Source organism: Pinus tabuliformis, chromosome J (genome assembly GCF_031772625.1).
Source record: "Pinus tabuliformis cultivar Carrire ecotype Pingquan chromosome J, CPIR1, whole genome shotgun sequence".
In the NCBI taxonomy this organism is placed as follows: domain Eukaryota; kingdom Viridiplantae; phylum Streptophyta; class Pinopsida; order Pinales; family Pinaceae; genus Pinus; species Pinus tabuliformis.
Window position 1 is genome coordinate 997,779,469 of NC_142295.1, and position 26,651 is coordinate 997,806,119.

Consider the following 26,651-nt stretch of genomic DNA (forward strand, 5'->3'; position numbering starts at 1 on the left):
GCTGATGAGAGGAATTTTCTTTTCATTCTGTTTTCCACCCTTCCAGAAAAACCTGCGCATAAACTCATCCATTTTGTTTAGAATGGTTACTGGTGCGAGTAGTCCAACAAATTGGAATAATGGGAGGCTGGAGAGCACATAATTTATAAGGACTGACATGCCAGCAGCGTTGGGCCATCGGTAGCCCCAGGTTTGGGTCCTAGATTTGAATTTTTCAAGCTGAGGATGCCAGTATTTGATTGAAAGTCTCTTATGAAAAACATGGAGGCCCAAATATTTAAATGAGGTCCAGGAGGAAGAGGCTGCAAAGCCCAGGCATCTAGAGATGGCAAAGAGAATCCTGGGTGAGGTGTTCCAGCTGTATATGTGACATTTATTCTTGTTGAGAGCGCTGCTTGAGGCCTTACTGAAGACATCCAGGGCAGCTTTAAACTTAGAGGTAGAGGAGAGGGTGGCGCTGCCTAACAGCAGGATGTCATCCGCAAATAAGGCATGGTTTATGCTTTTGACCCCTCTAGCTATACTCAGTCCATTGATTTCCTGATCTTGCATCTTTTTTTCTAGCAGAAAGCTGAAGACAGAGGCTTGTGTTACACAGTAATTTCTCACTGTCTCCCTGTCAGTCACCCTACTGTGTCAAGAATTCACAATAATCAAGTTCATGCCCTCTGAACTGGTCAAATAACCCACTTTTCCAAAGTTTTCATCATCAGCGCGACTGTTATTAAAATAACCGCGCTGACTGGCGCTTCATAACAGACCGCATGCGCTGCCAGCGCGGAAGCACACGACTTTCCCGCGCTGGTCGAATTTCATGACCATCGCAGCCTCTGTTTGTATTAAGTCGCGCTGACATGGCCCTGCTTATTATTACCTTGCGATGTCAGCGCGTCAGACCAGTTTTGCACCCGCGCTGATCCAGTTTGGGCGAATTTGTTCCAACAGCCAGCCTTCCAGATAACTACAGGCTTGGTTGTTGGCCTTGTGAGTGTCGCCTCCCTTCTATGGCATGTCTGTTCGTCATTTGAAACCACCTCCCTTGAAGATAAGCTCATCCTTCCACCATTCAAGGAGACTCCTTCTCCTATTTAAGCCTCTACCATTGCCATGAGCAGCTAGTTTTTGGATAGATTGGATTGTGTGGAGTTTATAGTGCTCAGATTGCTGCTACTATAGGTAGTTGGTGTGATAAGTGTGGAATTGCTAGATAGCTTAAGGAAGGTTGTGTTGTGTTGCTTGTGAGAGAGAGAGTTTTGTCTTGGGAGATCTACCTCTAAAGGTGAATGCTTAAGAGACTTGCTGGCTGGACCCTCTTGAGAAGGATTCGACGTCAGAACATTGGTTGTACTCTTCTCTGTTATTGATGATTAATAATAGATGACTACTATTATGGTTCCATTCTCATTTGTCTCTGTAATGGTTAATGTGAATTACATCCTTTCTGACTGATGTATAATTGCTTTTATTAGATTTCACGCTTGTGTTTGTCTTTCCCTTCGTGTGTGCAGGTATCTATTTGCGGAGATCGCGAAGGATTGTGACCGGCCAGAGCGAAGGAGCGAGAGCGGCATCTCTTCATCAAACTATAGCGTTGGAATCCAAGTAGGTGTCCATTGCCTATCTTTTAATCGCAATTAGGAACTTGCATAGTAGCATTGACTGATTGTTGCTAGACCCGTTCTGGGCTAGTAGGGATCGCCTCTATCTGTAGAGGGGATTTACCTCTCCAACAGCTTGGATGACAAAAAGCAAAGGGGAAAGGGGGCATCCCTGCCTAAGACCTCTCGAGGCTTTGAAAAATTCAGTGGCTCTTCCGTTTACAAGGGGGGCAATCCAAGGATCTGAGATACATGCCCGGACCCAATTTATGAAATTTGCTCCAAAACCAAATTTGCACATGACTTTTAAAGGAAATCTATGATTAACTCGATCAAAGGCATTTGCTAAATCGAGTTTGATCACCATACCTTGTTCCTTTCGGAGAAGACTTGAATGTATTGCCTCTTGAACGAGAGTGAAGTTGTCCACGATTTGCCTTCCCTGGATGAAGCCTCCTTGATTTTCCGGAATAATTCTTGGCAGGATGGGCTTCAGTCTATTTGCAATGACCTTGGTGATTAATTTGTACCTAGTGTTGCATAATGAGATCAGGCAAAATCTGCTAAAGTTGTTGGCGCCTTTTTCCTTTGGTATGAGAGCTAAGAAAGCGGAGTTTGTGCTGCCTCCTATTTTCTGAGAATTTTGAGACTTTTGTATCATTTTGAGAAGGTCCTTTTCAACAATCGGCCAACAGACTTGAAGAAACCTGGCAGAGAAGCCATCTGGCCCCGGGGCCTTGTCCGGATCCATGTCAAAGAGGGCCTTTTTAACTTCCTCTTTAGTGATTTTGGCCTCTAGAATCCTGTTCATACGAGGAGAGATTGCTTGAGGGATAATGTCTAGCAGCTCTTGGTGATGGAGTGACTCCTGTTCATCACTGTACAAGTTTTGGAAATGAGAGAAGGCTGCTTTCTTGATGTCTGCGAATTCCTTATGCGTGTCATTATCTTCCTTGATCTCAGAAATAGTGTTAAAGCATTTCCTAGCCTGGGCTTGCTTATGAAAGAAACCCGTGTTCCTGTCCCTTGCTTTGAGCCACAGGTTTTGAGATTTTAATCTCCAGTATTCTTCTTCAGCTAAGCAGGCCTTATGATAGCTCTGTTGCAGCTGAGTTTCTTGATCTATCATCTCCTCTGTGATTGTGGCGCTCTCCATGAGGATTTGATGAGAGGCAAGAGTGGCTTTGATGACTTTCTTATCTGTTGCAGGACTAGAGAGGGTTTTGGCCCAACGTTTCAGGACTCCTTTAACCCTTCTGAGCTTTTCCTCCCAAATGAAGAAGGGTGAACCTTTGACAGGCTGGCTCAAACAATCTTTGACTGTTTGCATGAAAAGAGGCTCCTTTACCCAAAGGGGACTAAATCGAAAGGGGATGCGGCCCAGATCTAGATGGGCAAGGAGCTCTAGCTTTACAGGCTTATGATCCGAGACGCTGCTAGCAAGAATGTGCATTCTGGGTTCTAGACCAAGTAACAGGAAAGAGCTTTGAATGAAAAATCTATCTAGCCTGGCAGCAATATGTCCAGGGCCTACTCTTTTGTTAGACCAAGAGAACTTACCTGATGAGGGTTTGATATCCAGTAAGTCCCAATCTTGCAAGAGATCCTCTGCCCATTCTCTTGCCGGGTCTCGGTCTGCACTTCCTCCCATTTTTTCAGTCGAGTGAAGTGTGAGATTGAGGTCTCCAGCAATGATTGTATTTTCCAGATTTGTCAAGTCTGCCTGTCGTCTTATAGTGTCCCAGCAATCCTTTTTCTCCCGGATATTAACTGGAGAATATACATTGAAGAGGCTGAAAATTTCCTTTGTGTCAAGATTCTGCATTTTTAGCAGCAACCAATGAGTGTTGCTCACTTCAAAGATGAGAGCATATTTATTGGAGTTCCATAGTGTACCAATCCCTCCCGAGGCACCCCTGGTTGAGATTGCTCTTACTTCACTTTTGGGCCACACATTTTTGCTTGCTTGCAGGAAGATTTTGTCTTCCAGCTTGGTCTCCTGGACGAGAAGTATGTCTGGGGCTTCTGTTCTTATTAGATTTCTTATGGCTTCTTCCTTAACTTTGCTCCCCATACCTCTACAATTCCAGGAGATGACCTTCATTAGTTATGTTTCTGGTGGGCTCCCTTGGAGCCTTGGGACTGATTTTTCATCATCTTGGGCTTTGAGGCTAGCAGTTTTTCTAGAGTTGGTTGGCTGCCCTGTAACTTATCTTTATAGGTCTGCTGCTCTCTTTTTTCTTTGTTTGTTTTACGGCCTCTTATAGATCTTCTTACCGAGGTTTGGGACTCTCCTATTTCTCCTTCTTCTTCTGACTCTTCGGTTTCCTGCTCTTCTTCCTCATCCTCTAGGGCCATGCCTTTAGGGTTTTCAGCTTCTTTGGCGGACGCTGGAGGTGTGCTTTTACTTGAAGAGTCTGGTTTTTGGATTTCTACCTCTGGTGTGTCTTCTGTCGGCTGGCTTAGAGGGTCAAATTTGTTTTCTTGCGCCTTTTTGGGAGGAGGCCTCTGGGCATTAACCTGGAGATTGCCTTTGCCGAAGGGTCCACCCTGTTTCTGCCCCTTGTGGTTGGCTCTTGCTCGCTTGACTTGATTCCAGCCCTCTTCATTCCCTTTCTCTGGCTCTGCATTGGTCGGACAGTTTCTAGCGAAGTGCCCATAAACGTGGCATTTCCTGCATTTGAATCACAGCTGTTCATAATCCAAGATCTGCACATGGGACCAACTGCCGACTTTGATTTTGATTGCCTCTGGCAGACCCACCTCTAGATCTACCTCTTCACAGATCCTGGCACAATCATACTGATCCTTGTTGCTTGCCCGATCTATGAATTTCCCGAGGGAGTTGCCAATGTGTTTCAAGGAGTCCTAGTTCCAACAGTGAACTGGCAGATTTGGGAGACAAACCCATACCGGAACAGCCTTGGGGACATCGACCGCCAGTTCAAAATCCGGGGTCCATTTGTTCAGGTAGAGACCCTGAGGACCCATGAAATACGACCCATTTCGAAAGATCAGATCTTTGTCTTCTTTGGAGGTAAATTCGAAAAGAAAATACACTTGCCCTAGAAAGTAAGAGGTAACACTTTGATTGATCAGGGGCACCCAATTCCTGTTGACCCATTGCTCTGTAGTTTTTGGAGAGGGCCAAAGTCCCGTGAATTGTCCAATAAGTCCACGTTCTGCCAGCGACAAAGCTACTTGCATGGGGGTCTCCGGAGGCAAAGAGATCTCAGGAATTTCATCGAGTTTCTTGACGAATTTTGAGGCATCACTTCTTTTCTTCGGAGGCAAACCAGCAAGAAGCTGATTAAAGGCATCAACAGCAGGATCAAAGGGCGGATCTTGGCCCTGTGTCTCCATATGGTCTGGCTTGGTGCCGGCCGCCACAAGGGCAGCCACGCAGCAGCGGCCACGCCCTTAGATCCGAGTCAGAACTGATATAGGCAGCCCCGCAGAGAGCGGGGAGGATCGCAGGTTCAAAGCCCGCAAAGAGCAGATCTCGTGGGGAGCCGAGGCTCGCAGTTGCAGAGCTCCCTGGTCGCTTCCACCAGAACTATCTTGTGAAAGATTATAATCACTAAAATTAATATTATTAATAAATATTAGTTATTTATTATTATTAACACTTTAACATTAATATTATTAATACTTATTAGTTAATAATTAATAGTTAATAATTATTATACATTAACTTACTAATTATTAAGTATTAATTATTAATAATTAGTATTAAATTCATTGACATTACCACTATTATTAATTATTAGCTATTAATTATCAATTATTATTATATTTTTATTAGTTATTAATTATCAATTATTAATTCATTAATACTATTATTAACTATTAGTTATTAATTATCTATTATTAGTTATTAATCATCGATTTTATTAATACATTAGTATTAATATTATTATTAATTATTAATTATCATTTATTATTAACACATTAATATTATCATTAATTATTAATACATTAATATTATCATTAATTATTAATTATCATTATTATTAATACATATTAATTATCATTATCACTATTTATTATTACTATTATTTATTAGTCTTTAGTTATTAATCATTATTAATATATTAACATTATTATTATTGAGGTTAATAGTATTATTTATTTTAATATTTAATATTTAATAATAATAATAATAAATTAAAATTATTCACTCATTATTATTAATATATATATACTAAATATTAACTCAAATAATAAATGTGTTATTATAATTTTCAACAAATAAATAAGGAATAATTAATTAATAATAATAATAATAATAAAATAATAAAAATAAAATAAAAAATAAAAAAAAAAATGATTTAAACAAACAACCGATATATACTAGCAGACATATTTCTATTAAAAACTATCTAAACCCTCATTAAAGGTCTTCTACCATATTCATTCAAGTTTGTCCTGATGATGGATCTCGATTGGGATTTGAAACATTGATAAAAAAAATAGTTAATAGTGTTCTCCGGCTTCTAAATCAAAAGATATAAACCACAGAGGTCTTAAATCCAGAATTAATTTTATTATATAGATTTGATAAACTAAACATTTATATAATTAAATAATAAATCTATTTTTTAATCACAAAACAATATTATTAATTAAATAATTAATTTTATTATATAAATTTGATAAACTAAATATTCATATAATTAAATAATAAGTCTTAGTTTAACTAAACTGCTTTTTTGTCTTGAAAATTATGGAAATTAATATTAATTTTGTAATGATTTTTTAAATTCAGTCAAACTTCAGAATTTTAGATGCTCAATCTTTGATGGAGCTGAATCTATTTCCATCATCAAAAACATGATTCAAACTTTGTTACTACAAAATTTCTTCAATTATTTTTGCCCAAATTTCAACCACTTAAAAGTGTTTAAACAATCCGAGGACAAATAGTAATATTCTCCTTTCACCATCAATAACATTTCGAATTATTATAACGTTTATAAGATCATCAATGAGGATAATTTTTAACTCATAAAAATATCACCTAAATTTCATTTTCAAATTATTTTATCATCACATCCATGTAAGCCTAACCCCACCTTAGGAGACTTCTTGTTTTAAATATATTATTCCGTTATAATTTTTTTTTTTAAATATATTGTTCCATCATAAAGTAAAATAAAATAAATATATGTTCCATCATAAATGAAAAATAATAATTAAATGATCTTGCGTGCGAAGAAATCATTCATTGTCCACCCCTTTAATAGCCTTTGAAGTATGCACGATTTGTTCTATATATTTGTCTGAACGTCACAGTATTCGACTTTAAGAAATATCATTGCTCACCCTCTCTTGATATCGTCGGGATTTTCAGGGCTTTGTTTCCTTGAGCTTTTCATCCAGAAATTCTTCATCGATTCGTAAAAATGGACGGAAAATCGCGCTGTTGGGTACTTCTGGTAGTCGTGGTGAGCTCTTCGTTGATTGCATTAGCAAATGCGGCAGCATCGGAGCCTACTTATTGTGGTAAGTATGCAGATTGAAAATTTCATGGCGTTGACAGCTAAATTTCTTTTTATTTTTTCATTGCCGCTCTGAGCTATGATATTGAGCGAAAATTTCTGATTATCGTCTTCACAGATTTGGATACCAGCTACCCGGTGAAGGTTAAATCGGTGGATATCAATCCTAATCCAGTTGTGAGCGGCGCTCCGGCCACATTTAAGATTTCTGCAATTTCGGGTAAGCCTTCAGGGTTTGGTCATATAACCTAATTGGTCAAAAATAGAGGAGATTTGCAGAGTAGGGGAATTGTAGGGTATACTTCCCGAAATTTACAGTTGTTCTGCAAAATTTGCTTTGCAGAGTTGATAGATTTATCTTTAAATATTCAATGAAATTTTATGTATGATCTTCGAAAACCGTATGTTTCATAGAATTTTACGGGGTTATTTTTCCAAAGCGTTACAGTGACTGGGAATACATATTCATTATAAATTAAATGTATTGAATTACAAAAAAAATACAGACCTGTCAGTGGGGTCTAAATTGAGCGGGTGGTTAAAGTTTAAGGTTTTTTACCTCTTTATCCAGGTATGTTTGCCGCTTGGGACATAGTTACCTTCTGTGGTTCGATTTGCCGTGTCCGCAAGGAGCCGATTCATGTGGATTGTACCCGGTAAAATCTCTGGGTGATTTTGATGGAATAAGTAGATTCCCCCGTCGCAGGTGTTCAGCGAATGTTTTTGCTTCTTCCAGACTCATGGCAGCTGTTTAGGCAAGAAATGCCTTCACAAGTCCGCGGGTGAAATTCCTGCCATGAAGGTCCTATTTACAGAAAAAGAGGGGTCTATGCCATAACATCTTCTCATTTATTCTCTGATCTACTAATTATGTAGACACTGAATAATAACTAGAGGATTGAGTGTCTAATTAAGACTAAAACTCGCTTCAAGCCTGTTCTTGTTAGCTTGATCTCCTACTCCACCTTCTAGGACCCTCCAATCCCTTCCCAAATATGATAAGTGGCCATCTCGCCTGTTCGATCTTCCGCAATAGTTGCCTTAGCAGATTTAGAATTCTGCAGTTGGTGGTGTGCCTGTAACGCCAACGTAGGCAAGAACACATATCTGTCGGAAGCTGAAGTTGTGCTTCTTTATACTCACCGATGCTCTCCATCGTGTTCTGTAGCTGCAATGTCCAATCTTGTGCAAACTAAGTGCTTAAAGGCCGCTGAATCTCTTTAATAAGGCTGCACTGAAATTTGTCAAAACAATTGTCTATTGAGTATCTGGAGGTCTTACACTTCATTTTAGCTTAGCCGCCTGCCATGTTATATCGGTACACTTCCAGGCAATGAATCTGAGCATCGCAGTGACACGAGTATCTTCCGGACTTGGAGGTCGGGAATTTTGAATTGGGTTTTGTGGATGCAAAATCTGCACCTTCTTGGCTAAGTGTGTTGGCTTGTAGAGTTTGAAACTGTTGACGTTCACTGCATCATTTATACTGAGATGAGCTTGTTAATCAAGGCAGAAGGCTTTCGGTCCAAAGGTTTGCAGAATCATTTAAGTTACACACTGAATCGGGTTGAGCATGTGATGTTGTTGATGTTTTCAGTATTGTCTCTTTGTCTCCTACCTTAACAGTGATGCCGGATCGTATACTAATCATGTAAAGCCTTGTAGTTGGCTATGTTTCTAGAAGTGTGTATCTGATTTCCGTGTGCATCTGCAATAAGTTCCATATAGAGGCAGTGGCTTTTCTTGTTCTTTGAACTTTTCACTCATGTGCATCCTTAGAGAGGGAAGGACAACTAAAAGTTCAAATGGTGCAGGTAGGTTAAAACCACAACAAAGTGTGAACGACCTAAAGACACATATGGTGCCTATTGTAAGTATGCTGAATGCTATGAAGATCTATGTCCTGTTGCCTAATTGTGCAAAGGTAGATGCAAAAATGGGAAATTAGTGTCCTTCGCATTGTATTCTGGCCATCAATCTATGGATGGAAGGAAGTAGAAAACATCCACTAACAACCCAACATTTTCCATAGGAATTGCTAAAAATGGCTGATAAAATGGATTTTTTGTATTGGACACAATTGCAAATAATAACCAGTGTGTATATATGTTGAAGTACTGGTCAACTGGGTCTAGCTTGAGTGGTCGTGGGATGGAATGCTATCCTCCCTGCCCAGCTTCTATTCTCATAAGTGACATGTTGAGCCCATAATGAGTATATTATTGTAATGGCTTTGAACCTTGTTGTTGACCTGGCCTTGTGCCCTGAAGAATCTAAGGGTTTTCCCTGGGTACTGTCTTCGAGACAAGGGGAAGTGGCTTGGGGTTTTCCCCAGGATATCTTACCTGGAAAAATGTTGAGAAAGTACTTTTACAGCATCAGTGAATTTGCTGCTTAGTGTGCAAGAAATGAAGATTGCCATTTCCGAGAAGAAATGTACTATAAAATTGCAGTCATCTTTTCCTTATGTTTCGAGCGACCGTGTATGGTCAATTTACAATAATAATTCTTATTTACAGTAGTCATTGCCTCACTATATCTGTATGAATACTGTCTATGTGCTATTAAAACTTAGAAGAGTATATAGAAGGTAGAATATTGATACTGCCCCAGTAGTTTGCATTCAACTTTATGGCTGTAGGCTCTTTGGGTAGTCTGGCATCGATTTTTGTCTTTTCACTTTGATAGGTGATCTATTCATATTCATAATCTTATTGGGGATATTAGCATAGCTATGCTTTCTCTCTGTACATGAAAACATCATATATCTGTCATCTGCCCTTTGCATACTGGTTAGATGCTAAGAAGGACATAATAGAGCTTCTGATCCTTTGATTTTGTGCAGTGGTTAACTTTGAACATAACAATCAACTGTTGGCTCATCGATCATGCTCTGATGTTTCTCTCTATTTCTGTTCTGTCTTAGGAAGACAATTGTGCTCACCTTCTCACAGGAGATATGAGCATAGTCATAATTTGACATGAGTATGCGATCTCTTTTCTTTGCTATAGTGCATGGATTCATATTTTGTTGTCAATAACTCATGTTGAGAGAACGTTGTCTCACTATAGCGTGCAGGTTGTGTGTGCAATTTCTCTTGCACGCACTAAGGCCAAACTATATAGTTACATCTCGTATCTTAGCCAATGTTTTAAAACTCCGACTCCGATTCCGACTCGGTATCGACTCGGCCGGCTCAATTTCAATGATTCGGTCGTTGTCAAAAATACATTAAATATTTATTTTTTATAAAAACACATAATTTTAAAGATTTTCATTCATGTTTCCAAACACATAGCATTAGAATATAGATAGAAGAAAACATATGATCAAAATAGGCTCATGAATATATCCATTATATCAAAATGGCACTGAGTGCACTGTCCAATACATACACGATGATGATATAGAGATCAAAACAAAAACACATAACCAAGGAGGCTAGAAATGGCCTCTACAACAAAACTCTGTGACCAGTACTACTGGCTACTGCTAGAGTTGCCAACATCATCTGGCTCAATGTTACTTGGGAGTAGGAGCGAAAGCGGGGAGCGGGAGCGAAAACGGGAGCAGGAGCGACTTTTAGAGGCTCCTAGTTTGGGAGCGAATCCCGGAGGAGTTCGACAACCAATGTCACTAACATCAAGGTACATAGAGGGATTGGTGCTCTTGATTAAATACGAGTTCCATACCCTAATACATGACAAAAATTCAATGGAAACATTGCAATCCCCCAATCCTGAAATCTTGAAAAACTGATAAGTCTGCTGGATTTTGAATGAAATCTAAAATTCTACTTTCTCCATATGAAATCCAATGAGGCCGGAACCACTCTCAAACACCCTGAGTCATTTCATGGTAATGTTAAAAATTTAAGTAAAAGGATGAAATTTCATCCTTTTACTTTAAGAATTTAACATTACCATGAATAGCATATCAATACTAGGGATCAGAGTCAGACAGGGAAACCCATGAGTCAGACAGGGAAGCCTAGGGAGTCCCCAAAAATGAAATTTAAAAAAAAATGCCGCTGAAGTGACTTGACCGGCCGCTGTTACCGAGCCGGCCGAGTTGGCTTGGACTCGGCCGAGCCGGCCAGGTTGTTAACGAGCCGGTCGAGTCATTAGCCAACTCGGCCGGCTCAGTAACAACCCGGCTGGCCGGTCTGGTTCAAAGGCCGAGTCGACCCGGTTGGGCTATGACTTGGACCAACTCGGCCAAATCGGAGTTGAAACAGCCGGTTCTTAAAACAGTGATCTTAGCATTTGACAGACCCAGAGATACCTAGCTACCTACGGGAAAGTGAGACCTGTAACAGCACCCATGGATTTGAACTTGAAATGTCACAGGAGGCGTTTTTTTCTGATTCAAGCTCTGAAGCTTGTAGAGTGTTGTTTTTGCTTGCTGTAATGCATTTTCTCGTTAGCAAAAATGTTTCAGTATAAATTCAAGTTATAACCATCAAAACCAATCCTAAAGCATTTAGCCTAAGCCATTTAAATTGACTCCTAAAATTCCCAACCTTTCCCCTGCCAGTAAGAAGACCAATTGAAATAAAGAGAAATGTTCATATAAACGTTTTGTGCTTTGATGCAATGGACTATCTTGGTTATATTCTATGCTTCTATCTTGTATATAAAATTGTATCTGGCTTTAGTATAATGTAGCTTCTGTTGAAGTTTGAAACAGCTCAATTTCTTCTTTAATACAATATAGCTTCTGTTTGCTTGATCATATCCTGCTTGTTTCTATTGTCATTTCAGTGTGTAGTGAAAGTTGTTCTTCCATTACAGAAATTTTGAGCATTTTGTCTATTATGATTTCTTGTTAATTTTGAAGTTTTTTGAATCATCATGGAGAAACATTGTGTCTGGTCTAACTTGAAATTTATTTCATTTCTTTTCTTGCAGTGTATATTTGTGGTGAGCACTATATATTTTAGACCAATAAGAAGTTAAAAGGATATTAAAGAAAGAATTCACAGGACATTACAGAAATTAATGTTTTGTCTAATGAGCCTTTCAAAGTTTGCCTCTTGATGTATTTCTTGATTTATGACATGGTATTCTATCAGCAATTATAAATATTGCTATAGGTATCGATAAATGTCCATTATTGTGAAGAGGATCTTCATTCACACCAATATGAGCCTTTGCTTTTGGTTGTTATAATATGCTTGAATATTATTCCAATGTCCTGCATAGTGCACATAAACTACTGAATTAGATCAATTTCTTTGTTTGTCCAGTGCCACGATTTTTTTTGTTCCTTTATTTTAAGAAAGTGCATCTTATCTTTCGTTGAATTTCTGTTAGGCTTGGTGTTTCAGTGTCTAAACTTTAAAGCTTGTCATCTGCCTGTTTGAAATCATGTCCTTGCCTTTCAAGATATTTTGCATTATGAAATTATTGTATGCATACTGTGTGCTTCGTTTATGCTTGCCAGTCTTTTATCACACTTCTTAATTCCAAATAGCTAATATTTGCTTTATCTTTCAGACGAGGCCCTTTCTGGTGGAAAATTGAGTATTGATGTCTTTTTTTATGGAGTACGTGTCCATACGGAAAGTCATGATCTTTGTACCAAGACAACATGCCCTATAGAGCAAGGAAGTTTTGTACTTACACATTCTCAGAGTTTGCCAGGATTCACTCCACCTGTAAGTAAAATTATTTTCTTTGAGTCTTTACACAAGGACATACTATAAAGTCTCTTTCAAATGAAAATTTATATCCTGTATCAGGAAGGCAAATGAATTTAAACTCTTCTTGTCTTTTTTGAGAAATGGCCTTGGAGAAGGCCTCCATGTTCGTTATAAGCCTCTTGAATGTTGGCAGACTATGTTCTTCCTGTCAACAATATTGCCAATCAAAATAAAGCTAGAGTCTTCCCAAAAGGGGGAAAAAAGTTCCTGAAAGCGCGAGCAATTTTTTGGTATTGTGCAAGATGAGCAACAAATTTTATATAATTGTTATCGGATTTGAAAATAACAACTCAATGAGGGGTACTTCATAGCTGAGCAAAAAAGAAAGATTTTGGAAAGTGGTCACCTATCTATTAATTGAAAAGTAGGTTTTTTCATGAGGTAGAGTTGTGCGGCATGTTCTCTAAAAATGACAGCAAAGCAAAATTGATAAAATACAGGCAGGCAGGCCTGTTTTTTTATTTTATTTTATTTCTTTAATTTTTATTTTGTGTTTCCCTAAATTGTAAAATTCTTTCTCCTTATTTATTTAATTTTTATTCCGTGGTATAAATCCTTGTATGGTTAGCTGAAATCATTGCAGTTATAAAGGGTTAAGTCTTTTTGAGTGCAATTTGGTGAAGCACCAGAGAAGCAAGGTGCTCTTAGAGCTTGGGGTGGGAAAGATCTCGTTGTTTGTCACATGTGTGACATTAATATACTAAAAGAAAGAAAAAAAAGTTAAAAACTGATGTTAAACGTCTAATGTCAAAAGAAGAATATGTACTAGCATAGATCTAACCTAACCCTGGATCTTTAGAGTGGCAAAAAATTTGCACCTGGGTTTCTTTATCCCTCTCAATGATTAATGGACCGAGAGTTAATATGATCATTTTATAACTAACATGACAGAAAAAATGGGTTTCAAATTGTTATGTCAATTGATGAAATGAATGCAACAAAGGTGACATTTATGGATGGATAAATGCACCTTGAGCTATTTCCAGGTGTATTCTTTCAATCAAATTCGCAATCTTATCTCCCATTGACTTGAGAAGTTCAGTTGGAAGATCATCATGTCCTGGGATTGTACTGTAAGGAAACTTTTAAAGCACACATCTCTTCTATTGTGGGTGGTTTTTCAACGCATTATTTAAATTTTATATTGAAGGCTCTATGTTATCGTATAGTATAAATCTTATAATAATAATGTTTGATTCCAGTTTCCTTTCCCAATTGTAGCCTTCACTAACTGTTGAAAAACATTGTAATTTAATCACCATGTTTATCCCTTGAACACTTCCAGTGTATTTGTTTTTTTTGTTAAATTTTATTTTATTTTTATTTATTTATTTATTTTTATATGTGTTCTTGTTAACGGTTTAGCTCTTCCAGTATTTTTCTTTTAAATCCAACTTGTTTGCCTAACAGATAAACTATGTTTTTGACAACTCTTCTAAAATGGACTCTCCATACAGACAGGTTTTAGCTACCCATGCTGCTGAGTATTCATTTATCTTGTTTTACAGAGTTTTACATATTCTTCTCTGCTTTTCCTGAGGAGAAGTAGTAGCTTGAGATTCCATACTAATCTTGCCTCTACTGCTCCATCTTTCAAATGAAACCCTTGTTTTTACAAAAACGGTCATTAAATTTAAAATGAGAACACTTTCTCAGACCTTCCATATATAAGGACATGTAGCAAAAAAAGTGTTAATTTTAGGATAACAATGGTATGTTCTATGCTTAGAACAATTTTACTTCAATTTTCTTTATTAGCCCAATATTATATCCAGTATAGCAGTCACATCAGCATGATAGTAAAATGCAGATAGAACATAAACAATAACAGTAGAAGACAAACCAACACAAGAGGACACAAGATATGGCACCAGCCAGGACCTAAGTAACCGGATTCATTATATAGGGGCCACGTGTCCGTATCCGGCGTGTCGGACACGATTCGTCCAAAAAACGTGTCCCAAAAATTGGATTCGTCGAATCCTATCAGGATTTTTCGAATCCCAAACGTGTCCCGATTTTTGACTGCGTGTCCTGATTTCCAAGATTTGTTTAGCTGAAAAGGGACTCCCGCAGGTTAGAAAAGGCCGCATTTCCTCATTATAGTGACACTGTTTATCATTTGGCAAGCATTGTTTGAGCTGTTTGCAAGTGGAGAAGGGTTTGGAGCAAGGAGCTAAGGGAGTAGAGCGTTTGGCAGGGAGATTCAAGCACCAGGTAAGTGCATTTCAGCTCCATTTTTTTGCATTTCTTATTCTATTACAACAGTTTGTATATGATTTTTTGTTTGCAAATTTGTGCATGTTTTGTTCATTTCTTTTACCGTATTCATGGCTCAATCAAAGGCAGCAGTTAGGGGGCAAAGGAACGGCAAGAATGTCTCCATTGGAGATGCCCCTCCTCCCCCAATATCATCAGAGTCTGCTGCAAATAATGTTGAGGGAAGAGGAGAACCTAAAGACAACACTGATAAATATCCATTGTGGAAATATGTCACAAGAGAGGATGGGACAAACACCAAGGGAAAGGGAGGAGGCAATGTGCAATGGAGATGCAACTTTTGTCACATTTCTTTCAAAAGCACATATTCATTTGTTGGCTTTACCGGGTTGTGGGATTGGAGCTTGTAAAGCTGTTTCTTTACAAAAGAGAAAAGAATTGGAAAAGGAGTCCACTGTTGGTATGGAAAATGTGGTTTCAAAATCAAGAAAACCCAAGAATGAAGATCCCCTTCCATTTTTGAGAAAAGTCACCACCAAATTTCCATTTGAGAGTTCTACTCCTACTGGGGGACAAGCAACAAAAAGAAGAGCACTTGGTCCAGTGGACAAGATTTTCCAAAAAGAGAGACGTGAAGAGCTTGATCTCACCATTGCCTTCTTCTTCTATCAAAACTTCATATCATTTAATGTTGCACGCTCACCTCTATTTATTGAGATGTGCCGAGCTCTAACTCAAGGGGCTCTAGCAGGGTATGTGCCTCCTGGGTCAGAGAAGCTGAGAACCACATTGTTGACGAAGGCAAAAAAAGAGGTGCAAAAAATGCTTGAGCCTATTGTAGCAATCATGGCCAACATCTGGGGTTAGCATTGTTTCTGATGGATGGACAGATCCAGCATGACACTCAATCATCAACTTCATGGTGTCTTCCTTGAATGGTCCAGTTTTCATGAAAGTAGTGGATACACTTGGGAGAATACAAGGATGCACAATTTATTGGTGAGTTATTTATTAAAGTTATTGAAGATGTAGGTGTTGATTCTTGTGTGCAAATCATTACAGATAATGCACCTGTTTGCAAGGCTGCTGGCATGATTGTGGAAGCTAAATATCCACAAGTGTTTTGGACACCTTGCATTATCCATTCATTGAACTTAGTATTGAAATCCATTGCTTCTGATGTGCTTTGGATTGGAAGCATTATTGAGGATGCAAGACATATCCGTAATTTTGTGCAAAATCATCCAAATGCCCTCACTATCTACAAGGAGTACACCAATCTATCATTGTTGAAGATTGCTAATACACGGTTTGCCTCTTCATTCATGATGTTGAAGAGGTTGAGGGAGGTCAAGATTGCTCTTGGGTCCATGGTTATTTATGAGTTTTGGTCTTTTTGGAGAAAGATAGATCAGGTAGCCTCTAAAAGAGTGAAGGACACAGTGCTAGATGATGCTTGGTGGGAGAGGGTAGATCTAATTATTCGGATCATGGACCCTATCATTTCTTTGTTTCGATTTGCAGATACAGACAAACCCATCCTAGGATAGGTTTATGAGGGATGGGATTCCATGATTGAGTCTGTGAGGAGCATTATTCTACAGAGTGAGTGCCTTGAGTATGAGACATCAGTAGAGGCTTTCTGTGATACTATACAGAATATTCTTGTCAGCAGATGGGACAAGAATTGTACACCTTTACATTGTTTGGCTCACTCATTGAACTCCAAATACTACAGCCATGAGTGGCTGAATGGTGGACCTTCCTGCAGATTCCCTCCTCACATGGATGGTGAAATCTCACAGGGGAGGAAAGAGGCATTCAGGGGGATTTTTCAGGATACTGCATTGCTTGATGAGGTGGAGGATGCCTTTGCAAAGTTTTCCACTGGCAGTGGTCGATTTGGAGGTTATGATGTGATTAGAGATAGAGGGCTAAGAAGCCCTATTCTTGGTGGGCAAATCATGGGGCAACAAGCCCTCCTCTTCAGCAGTTAGCCATGAGGCTCCTCTCTCAGGTGAGTTCATCCTCTTGTTGCGAGAAGAATTGGAGCACATATGGGAATTTGTATAGTGTGAAGAAGAGCAGGCTTGAGCAGTCCAGGGCAGAGACAATGGTGTATGTGCACACCAACTTTCAATCTTATTTACAGGCAAAGGGAAGAGTGGTTGAGGGGAAAGACAAAGATGTGGGATGTCTTTCCTGATGATATGGGTCTGGACACCAGTGTTGAGTTGGCATTGGCCAACATGGATCTCAATGATCTAGTGCTAGAGCCTGTTAGATTTGATGACTTAGAGGGGTCATCCTCCACACCAGCAGATGCAGAGGCGACTATGGATACAAGGGAGGAGGAGGATGCAGAGGAGAGCAGTGGGGACCATGATGATGAGGACATTGATGCTGATTCTGATGCTGATGATGAGGATTGATGCCTTGAGGCTTGTATACTTGTAGTTGTTTTATATTTTCTATTTCTATTTGCCATTGGCATTGCACCAGCACTACCTATGTAACACATTTTGATTTGATGAATTAATGAGAAAACTATAGTTGTCAGTTTGTTTATCTTACTATCTTGTAGTTGTAAGTTGTCTTTCAGTTATGAATTATGAATCATGATTTATGTGACCACTAACACGTATTTGAATTTTGTATGTACTATGCATGCTGTAGATGAAGATCTATGTTTGAAATCAATAAATTTGTATCATTAATAAAAATTTGTGTAAGAAATATCTAATTATATATATATATATATTAAATAAAATAATATATAACGAATCCTACGTGTCCTGTTTTGGGGGGTCAACATGTCCGAATCCGACACTACGAATCCCGAATCCCCATGTCAGGTGACTTAGCTAGGGACAAACCCCAATGTGGGGAACCCTTGATCAATTCTTCCTATAATTCTTCAAAAGTTCAGCAGAGAGAGTACAATTTACAATATTCACTTACCCAAACCGATCAGTCAAAACAACAGAAACAGAAAGCCCTAACCAGAAAGTCAACGTTGGTCAATAGGGTTGAAATTGACCTCTGAAACAGCTTGGTCAACCCAGCGTCCAACAGCAAGATAATGCATCCCAAAACTCTGAAAATAACCAGTCAAACTTGGTCAACAAAGTCAACGCAATAATTTGAATTAGGGCAGTCAACCTTGGTCAATGCAGGGTTCAAACTGTCTCAGTTTTTGTGCCCAAAACAACGGCCTGCCTAAACAGAAGTCTCCCTCACAAAACTAAAGTCAAATAGGGTCAACATTGGTCAAGGTTAGCCTCTTGAAATTTCGGTCTCCTTAAATTTCGGTCAAATCTGGTCAACATAGCAGTTGGAAAAGACAATTTTCCTTTCGCAGGTGTGGAGAGAGAGAGAGGCCTAGGAATCTGTACCCAATCAAGATGATGAGAGAAAGATGAATGAGATGAGATGCGGAAATGAGGAGGAGGCACCTTGAATTTATATGCAAGGTTGAAGGCTAGAGGAGGCTAATTTGATGGCTGGCCAACCTTGACAATTTGTCCATAATTAAAATAAATTCATAACTTCATTTGTACATGTTAGAATGGGATGATCTTTAGATCAATCCTACACCTCTTGGAAAGAGGAATCCAAGAAAAATATTAGCTGCCTCATAAGAGCTGTCCAAAGTGATGTTTGGCCCTAGTTGCCAAATTTAACACTCACTCTCAACTAGGGAGAACATCACTTGCCAAACTGTCTGATAATCTGTACCATCCCTGTCACGGCTCTGCTAAAGCATGAAGAAAGAAGAAATGATCGAGAATGTATCATAACATTCTCCACTGACCCGAAGTTAGTCTCCAATAATAGAGAGTATGTCATACCACTCTTAATTGACTCGAAGTCAGTTTCCATTGATACCACATCAATATCAACATCCTAGCATAGGGAGTATCGTACACAATGCGTCCATCGATAGTATTATGGTCCCTATCCTCATTGGCTAGATGAGAGGTACTTCCCACGAGTTCCGAATTGCTTGGGTAGGATGTGCCGGCATGAGAAGGTGAACCATTCATCTTGCTAATATGCCATAGGGGAGGGTGAACCATTCACCCTGTACACATCGCACCACTAGAGGAGGGTGAGTCACCCTATGGTTGCTCATCTCTCCAAAAAATACCCCAAGCCCCCCGGAGCTCCCAGAGCTCAACAACCATTTCATACAAGACTCTCATAAGAGGGTCACTCTACGACTCCAAGTCGTTCACTAAAGGTCAAGAATTTGACCTTTCCCAAGGGCTTCGTAAGAATATCGGCGACTTGATCATCAGTGCCAATGTATTGGAGCCTTATTGATCCCTATTGTACCATATCCCGGGTATAGTGGTACTTGATATCAATATGCTTAGAGAGGTCATGAAACACAAGATTCTCCGAAAGACGAATCCCACTCTGATTGTCGCAGAAGACCACGGTGGTATCCAACACATGTCCAAACAGCTCACTAAAGAGCTTCCTCAACCAACAACTTCACAGGAGGCCAAACTAACAACAATATATTCAGCCTTAGCGGTGCTCAAGGCAACCGACTTCTGCTTCTTGCTCATCCATGATATCGAAGCAGAACTTAGAGCGAAGCAACATCTAGATGTGCTTTTGCAATCCATCACACTGCCAACCAAGTCTGCATCAGAGTAACCATGGAGCCTCACATTCCCGACAATGTATCTCAATCCATAAGTGATTGTGTCCCGGAGATATTTCAAGAGATTCTTGGCAGCTATCCAATGTATGTGAGGGGGCCCGACCATAAATTGACTTAATGTGTTCACTGCAAAACATATGTCCAAATGAGAGTTCACCAAGAACATCAGGGCCCCTACGAGTTGACGATACTTAGAAGGATTTCCCAAAATTGGGCCTGACAACACTTCCACATAACTTCTTGAAGTTAAGTTCCATCAGAGTAATCACGGACTTGCAGCCCACCATCCCAAATCTTTCAAGGAGCTTCACAACATATTTTCCTTGAGAAAGGAAAATCTCCCCTGGCTTTTGCCATACCTCCAACCCTAGGAAGTAATGCATCAGTCCTAGGTCCTTCATATCAAATTCAAAAGCCAACTCTCTCTTACATTGATGAATAAGAGGGTCTGCACCTATCAGAAAGAGAGCGTCCACATAGAGTACTAAGATGAGAGGTCTATCATTCTCAACCTTAAAGTAAAGGTTAAGATCAACTTCACTTCTTGTAAATCCCACCATCATCAGATAGCTATCAATCCTCTCATACCAAGCCTGGAGTGCTTGCTTCAACCCATAGAAGGTTTTCTTCAACCTACATACATGTGTCTGACGGTCTTGAACCTCAAACCCCTCAGGTTGTTCCACATAGACTTCCTCCTTAAGTGAACCATGCAAGAAGGCAGTCTTGACATCCATCTGGTGTAAATTCCATTCTTGCGAGGCAACAAGGGCTATAATCGAATGGATGGTGGTGTAGCAAGTAACGGGTGCAAATATCTCATCATAATCTACACCTTCCTTTTGAGAGAAGCCTCGAGCAACAAATTTGGCCTTGAACTTCTCAGCACTTCCATCAACACCATGCTTGATCTTGTAGAGCCATTTAGAGGTGACAACAGATTTGTCCTGGGGTCTAGGGACCACATCCCAAACATCATTCTTCATAATTGACTCGTACTCTTCATTCATAGCATCCTTCCATACTTGTTGCTTCACAGCTTCTTCGAATGAGCAAGGTTCAGACTAAATAATGGTGCTCATAGCAGTTAAGTACCCTTGGTACCTATTAGGCTTCTTGCTTTCATGAAATGTCGCCATTAGTGCAACATGTCTCTCGACATCTTTGAGAGTTTTCCTCAGCCATGAGGGTCTCCTTTTGGAGGAGGAGGGTTCACGAGGAGGAGGATCAATGGGATCCATCGATTCTTCAACATCGGGCATTGGCTCATCTTGCAAATCTCCTTGATTTCCTGCATCTGCTTCTTTGTCCTTCCTTGGAATAGGAAGGTTGCTAATCTTCCTTAGGGCAGCATCCTCATCGAAGGTGACATCATGACTCAACTCTACTTCTTTTTGATGAGGCACATGAAAGTATACGGGACTACCAAAAATTCTAAAATGAGAAACATCAGGTTTCTTTCTTCAACATCGGGCATCGACTCATCTTGCGAATCTCCCTGATTTCCTGCATTTGCTTCTTTGTCCTTCCTTGGACTAGGAAGGTTGCTAATTTTCCTTAGGGCAACATCCTCATCGAAGGTGACATCATGACTCAACTCTACTTCTTTTTTACCAGGTACATGAAAGTATACGGGACTACCAAAAATTCTAAAATGAGAAACATTAGGTTTCTTACTGGTGAAAACTTCTTTAGGAGTTTTGGAGTCCAATGCTTGATGAGGGTATCGATTTTGAACGTACACAACAGTATTGGCAGCTTCTCCCCATAGGAAGTTTGGAAGTCCTTGATCATGAAGCATGGCACAATTGGCTTCTATAATGGAACGATTCTTTCTTTCAACAACACCATTTTGCTCAGTAGTATATGCTGTAGTAGTCTCCCTCTTAATGCCAGCTTCCCTGCAATTGTCATTGAATTCATTTGACTCGTACTTGGTTCCATTATCGGTCCTCAATATCTTGATCTTCTTCCCTATTTGATTTTCCACCAAGGCTTTGAAAGAACGAAACCATGAGAATACTTTGTCCTTCTTCATAAATATATCCAAGTCTTGCTAGAGAAATTATCTATAAAGGTTGCATAATATAAGTATCCTCCCAATGAGTTCACGGGCATTGCACTAGATAGATCAGAATGAACTAATTGCAAAATGTTTGAAGTCTTGCTATCACTTGAGGGGAATGGTCCCCTTGTATGTTTTCCCTTGGCACATCCCTGACGTACACCTTCATGCTCTATTTTGAATTTGGGCATACCTATAACCATCTTCCTTGCATCAGATAGAGCCTTACAGTGAAGAGGAGCAAACCTCCGGTGCCATAATTCGGATTGAAGAGATGTGTTGCAAGACATGGCTCCCAATGGAATTCCTCCAACTTGATATAAACTGTCAATCCTGAATCCAAGAGTAAATGCTTCTTTGAAATTTCTTTTCCATACATGTGTACCTTTCCATTGATGAATGCCACCTTAAATCCTTTGTCTTCCATCGCCGAGATCGACACAAGATTCTTCTTTAGATCAGGTACATATAGTACTTCTTGAGGATGAATGATGTTACCTTGATTCAATTGAAGCGTAACATTCCCAACTCCCTTCACGAGATAGGTGGCATTTTCTCCAAGGATAACTTCCAAATTTGTATCCTTCTCTATCAGATTTGAAAGGGCTTCCTTGTACCCGGTGAAGTGCCTTGAGGCACCACTATCAATCAACCAATTTCCTAAAGTATCTGGAAGAGAGGCAATAGAGAGTGCAGATATAAGATAAAATTCCTTCTGCTTATAATTTACAACATTAGACTCATCATACCTGGAGTTTCTTGTTCTTTTAGAAGCTCAATCGTTTCCAAGTTGAGTAGCAGAAGCATTTCTTTTCCCTTTGTTGTTGAACTTGTTGTTCCTTTGATTGTTGATGTTGCCCTTGGAATGATTGTGATCATCATCATGAGATGTGTCCCTTCTATTTGGACATTCCCTGGCATAGTGACCAAATTTGTTGCAAACGAAGCATCTTCCCTTCCTTCCATTTTTGAATCCCGGTCTTCCTTGACCTTGCTTCTTTGAACCTGCATTGTTCTTCTTCTTGGCATGAGTGGAGAATGTGGTAGGAATATTCTTATTCGAAGGCATATCCAATTCCATCATCCTTGTTTCTTCTAATGTCAAATCAAGCGACATCTTCCATGCATGATAATCAGAGTTATCATGAAGCTTATCATCAGACTTGAAGTAGGATGTGGAGGTCATTAAGACTTGTTGTTGATCAATGATTGCTCTTCACTCTTGCTTGGGCTTTTTTTTTCACCTCAGCGTTGATACCATGTTAATTTTAAGATAACAATAGTATGTTCTATGCTTAGAGCAATTTTACTTCAATTTTCTTTATCAGCCCAATATCATATCCAATATAGCAATCACATCAACGTCATAGTAAAATGCAGATAGAACATAAACAATAACAGTAGAAGACAAGCCAACACAGGAGGACACAAGATATGGCACAGCCAGGGACAAACCCCAATGTGGGAAAACTCTTGATCAATTCTTTTTATAATTCTTCAAAAGTTCAGTAGAGAGAGAGAGTACAACTTACAATATTCACTTACCCAAACTGATCAGTCAAAACAACAAAAACTGAAAGCCCTAACCAGAAAGTCAACGCTGGTCAACAGGGCTGAAATTGACCTCTGAAACAGCTCGGTCAACCATGGTCAACTCAGCTTCCAACAACAAGATAATGCAGCCCAAAACAGTCTGAAAATAACCAGTCAAACCTGGTCAACAAAAGTCAATGCAACAACCTGAATTAGGGCAGTCAACGCTGGTCAACACGGGTCAAACTGCCTCGATTTTTGTGCCCAGAACAACGGCCTGCCCAAACAGAAGTCTCCCTCGCAAAACCGAAGTCAAACAGGGTCAACACTGGTTAAAGTCGCTCTCCTGAAATTTCGGTCAAATCTGGTCAACGCAGCAGCTAGAAAAGACAGTCTTCCTTTCGCACGCGTGGAGAGAGAGGCCCAGAAATCTGTACCCAATCAAGATGAGAGAGAGAAAGATGAATGAGATGAGATGCCAAAATGAGGAGGCACCTTGAATTTCTATGCAATGTTGAAGGCTGGAGGAGGCTAATTTGATGGCTGGCCGACTTTGACAATTTGTCCATAATCGAAATAAATTCATAACTTCATTTGTACATGTCAGAATGGGATGATCTTTATATCAATCATACACCTCTCAGAAAGAGGAAACCAAGAAAAATATCAGCTGCCTCATAAGAGCTGTCCACAGTGATGTTTGGCCCTAGTTGCCAAATTTAACAAAATGCTAGCTGGAAATTATAGGTAGAGCCAGTTTCTCTTGATTGAATTCCTATCCAGTAACAAAGCATTCTATTGCTTCACGTTTCCCTTGTGATTACTTAAATAATAATCTCCCAATAACCCTCCTCTCTAGGGCAGGGGAGACATAGCCTGTAATGAGATGTCCACTGTCTTGAAATTCACTGAATATCCATTGCCCCAGGGGCCAGATAGTTGGGTGGCTTTCATAGTCCACAGTCAATTCTGTGTTTGCATTCCCAATGCTTGTATAGATGTTATAGCTCGGTGTTCCTGAATGTTCATTTCTACACATACTATAGTGAATCACATTCCCCTGTATATTTTGTTTAGTGTAACAAGGTCTACCTTAAACTGTTCAAAAAATTGAACGAACTTTTACTAGAAGCTCTTGCAGTCTAATCTCATCTTGCAGTAATGGTAGTCTTGTCCATTCAGGAATGTTAAGGGGATTGAGGTTGTTAGCTGAAAGTAATGGCAACTACCTTAAATAGTCCACTGTTCTGAAAATACCCAGGGCCACCAAGCATGAATTGTTAAATTTGCTTTCTGTAAATTCAGTGTTAAAAATCCCCTTGCCTTGTGCTCAGATTTGAACTCCATCTTGCACTATCTCTTTCAAGCTGCCACTGCCCATTTCTCCATGCGTCATGGCTAAATTGAGGTTCCCAATGAGGGTTATTGCATGCATGTAACACACATCTTAGATATGTGTGATTGGAAGCTCTGATACAGTGGAACCAAATTGCTCATTGATGCTACCAGAAAGCTCAGTTACCTCTCAGGATCAGTTTGGGCTACTGCACCTGTTCTTGGTTCGCTAGTCATCAATCTCTATGGAAAATTGGAGCAGTGCGATCTCCACAACCTTGCATCTCATCCACCTCCAAAGTGAGCTGGAAAATAAAAAAATTGATAAAGATTAACTACCCATTTTTGCTGAAAATAAGAGGAAATGAAGATCAGTCTGCTCCAAAACTGTTAAGCAAGCATTACATTTCAATTTCAGCTTTTACTTTATAAATGATATGGACTTTGTTGAGTGATGTTTTTCATAAGTCTATCGCTGGGCAGTTTTTAGTTTGCATCTTCATTTTCTTTCGCTGTCTCATAGTTATTGTTTGTGGGCATCATTTCAGGGCTTATATAAGCTCAAGATGAAGCTGATTGATGGTGATGACAATCAATTGACTTGTGTTAATATCGGCTTCAAAATTGTTCGTGGTAGCCTAATTGACCAAATCTGAGGCACAGTGACTGCAGGACTGCTAGAGACAATTTGATTGCTTATTGCTGAATTCTGATCAGAAATTTTAGATTAGTTTTGGATCTCAGAATGTATTGGTTAGTTATTTGACTTTTATGCATCTCTATATGTTATATGTTAGACTATATGATTTCCTGCGACATCATTATAATTAGAATGTATCCTTTGGTTTGTGTTACATATTCGGGGAGAACTGATTGGCAATATTTCAACCGAGACTGTTATGGCTCTGGATCCTCCCTCCATATGTTGATCCTCTTGCTTATGCATGGTACAAATTGTAAATAAAAACATGTCATAATTTTCTTTGGAAGTTATCTCGTTTATATCAATGCTCTTTGTTTTTGAGTAATTGGATGGAAGCATTTAGTTTAAATATCATTAACAAGCTGGGAACCATAACAGTGCTGGATGATAGTTTGTTGGAAGTTAAACTCGTTTATATCAATGCTCTTTGTTTTTGAGTGATTGGATGTAAGCATTTAGTTTAAATATGATTAACAAGCTGGGAACCATAACAGTGCTGGATGATAGTTTGTCAACTCATGTCATCTCCTGTAGTGCTTCTGTAGGATAGGCAATACTTTGTTTGTTCTTACAATATTATATATTGTTGCTGGTCATAAAGGATTGCAATTATGAAATATCAAATATAAGAAATGATTTTAATTTGAACCTCTTAATGTATGTTTTGGGAATACACTATGGTTTCGATTCCTGAAGATGCTGGAAATTTGTATTAAATAGGGAATTATTGGAAAACCAAATATTTGAAATTTAGGACTTTGCAATTTGTCGCAAGACTAGTGCTGGTTGTGATAAGACGTGATTTTTGCTTGATTCATCACAAGACATTGTCTTTGATTCCTCAAGTTTTTGAAAAAGGTAAACGTGATATAATTGGAAAACCAGTTATTTGGAAGCCAGGGCTTTGCAACTTTGTAGTAAGACTAGTGATTGATCACATTTTTTGGGGCTCACTAGGCAAATCCGAAGAGATTGTTCACTCATTTTTAAGCTCACCGACCAAATCTGTGCCTTGCTGTCTAGGGCCCTTTCTTACAGAATACCTTTTGCTGATGAGTATAGAGCTAGTAACATATTTTCCTTGTGAATGTTATGAGATTAGAAAATTTATTACAGTTGTACTTATTTGCGAGAAAATGGATTTTAACTCATCAATGTCACACGGGCAACCCTAAAAGTTCAAAACCACACAATGTAATAGCCATAATGCATCTAATTAACAGACAATCTTATCTAATTAACAGACAATCTTATATTACACAGGAATTATATCATATTAAGATTGAGTACCTCTTTTTAGTAGTTGCTTAGGAAAG

At 39.1% G+C, this 26,651-nt stretch overlaps 1 protein-coding gene across 1 annotated transcript; it reads left to right on the forward strand.

Moving 5' to 3' along the window:
- Nucleotides 1-6,843: 6,843 nt before the first annotated feature.
- LOC149230202 (phosphatidylglycerol/phosphatidylinositol transfer protein-like) lies at nt 6,844-25,640 on the forward strand. The gene is made up of 4 exons (XM_089378903.1): nt 6,844-7,103; nt 7,218-7,319; nt 12,599-12,759; nt 25,181-25,640. The coding sequence occupies exons 1-4, from the start codon at nt 7,004-7,006 to the stop codon at nt 25,286-25,288; spliced, it is 471 nt and encodes a 156-aa protein (XP_089235029.1). The 5' UTR covers nt 6,844-7,003; the 3' UTR covers nt 25,289-25,640.
- Nucleotides 25,641-26,651: the final 1,011 nt, after the last annotated feature.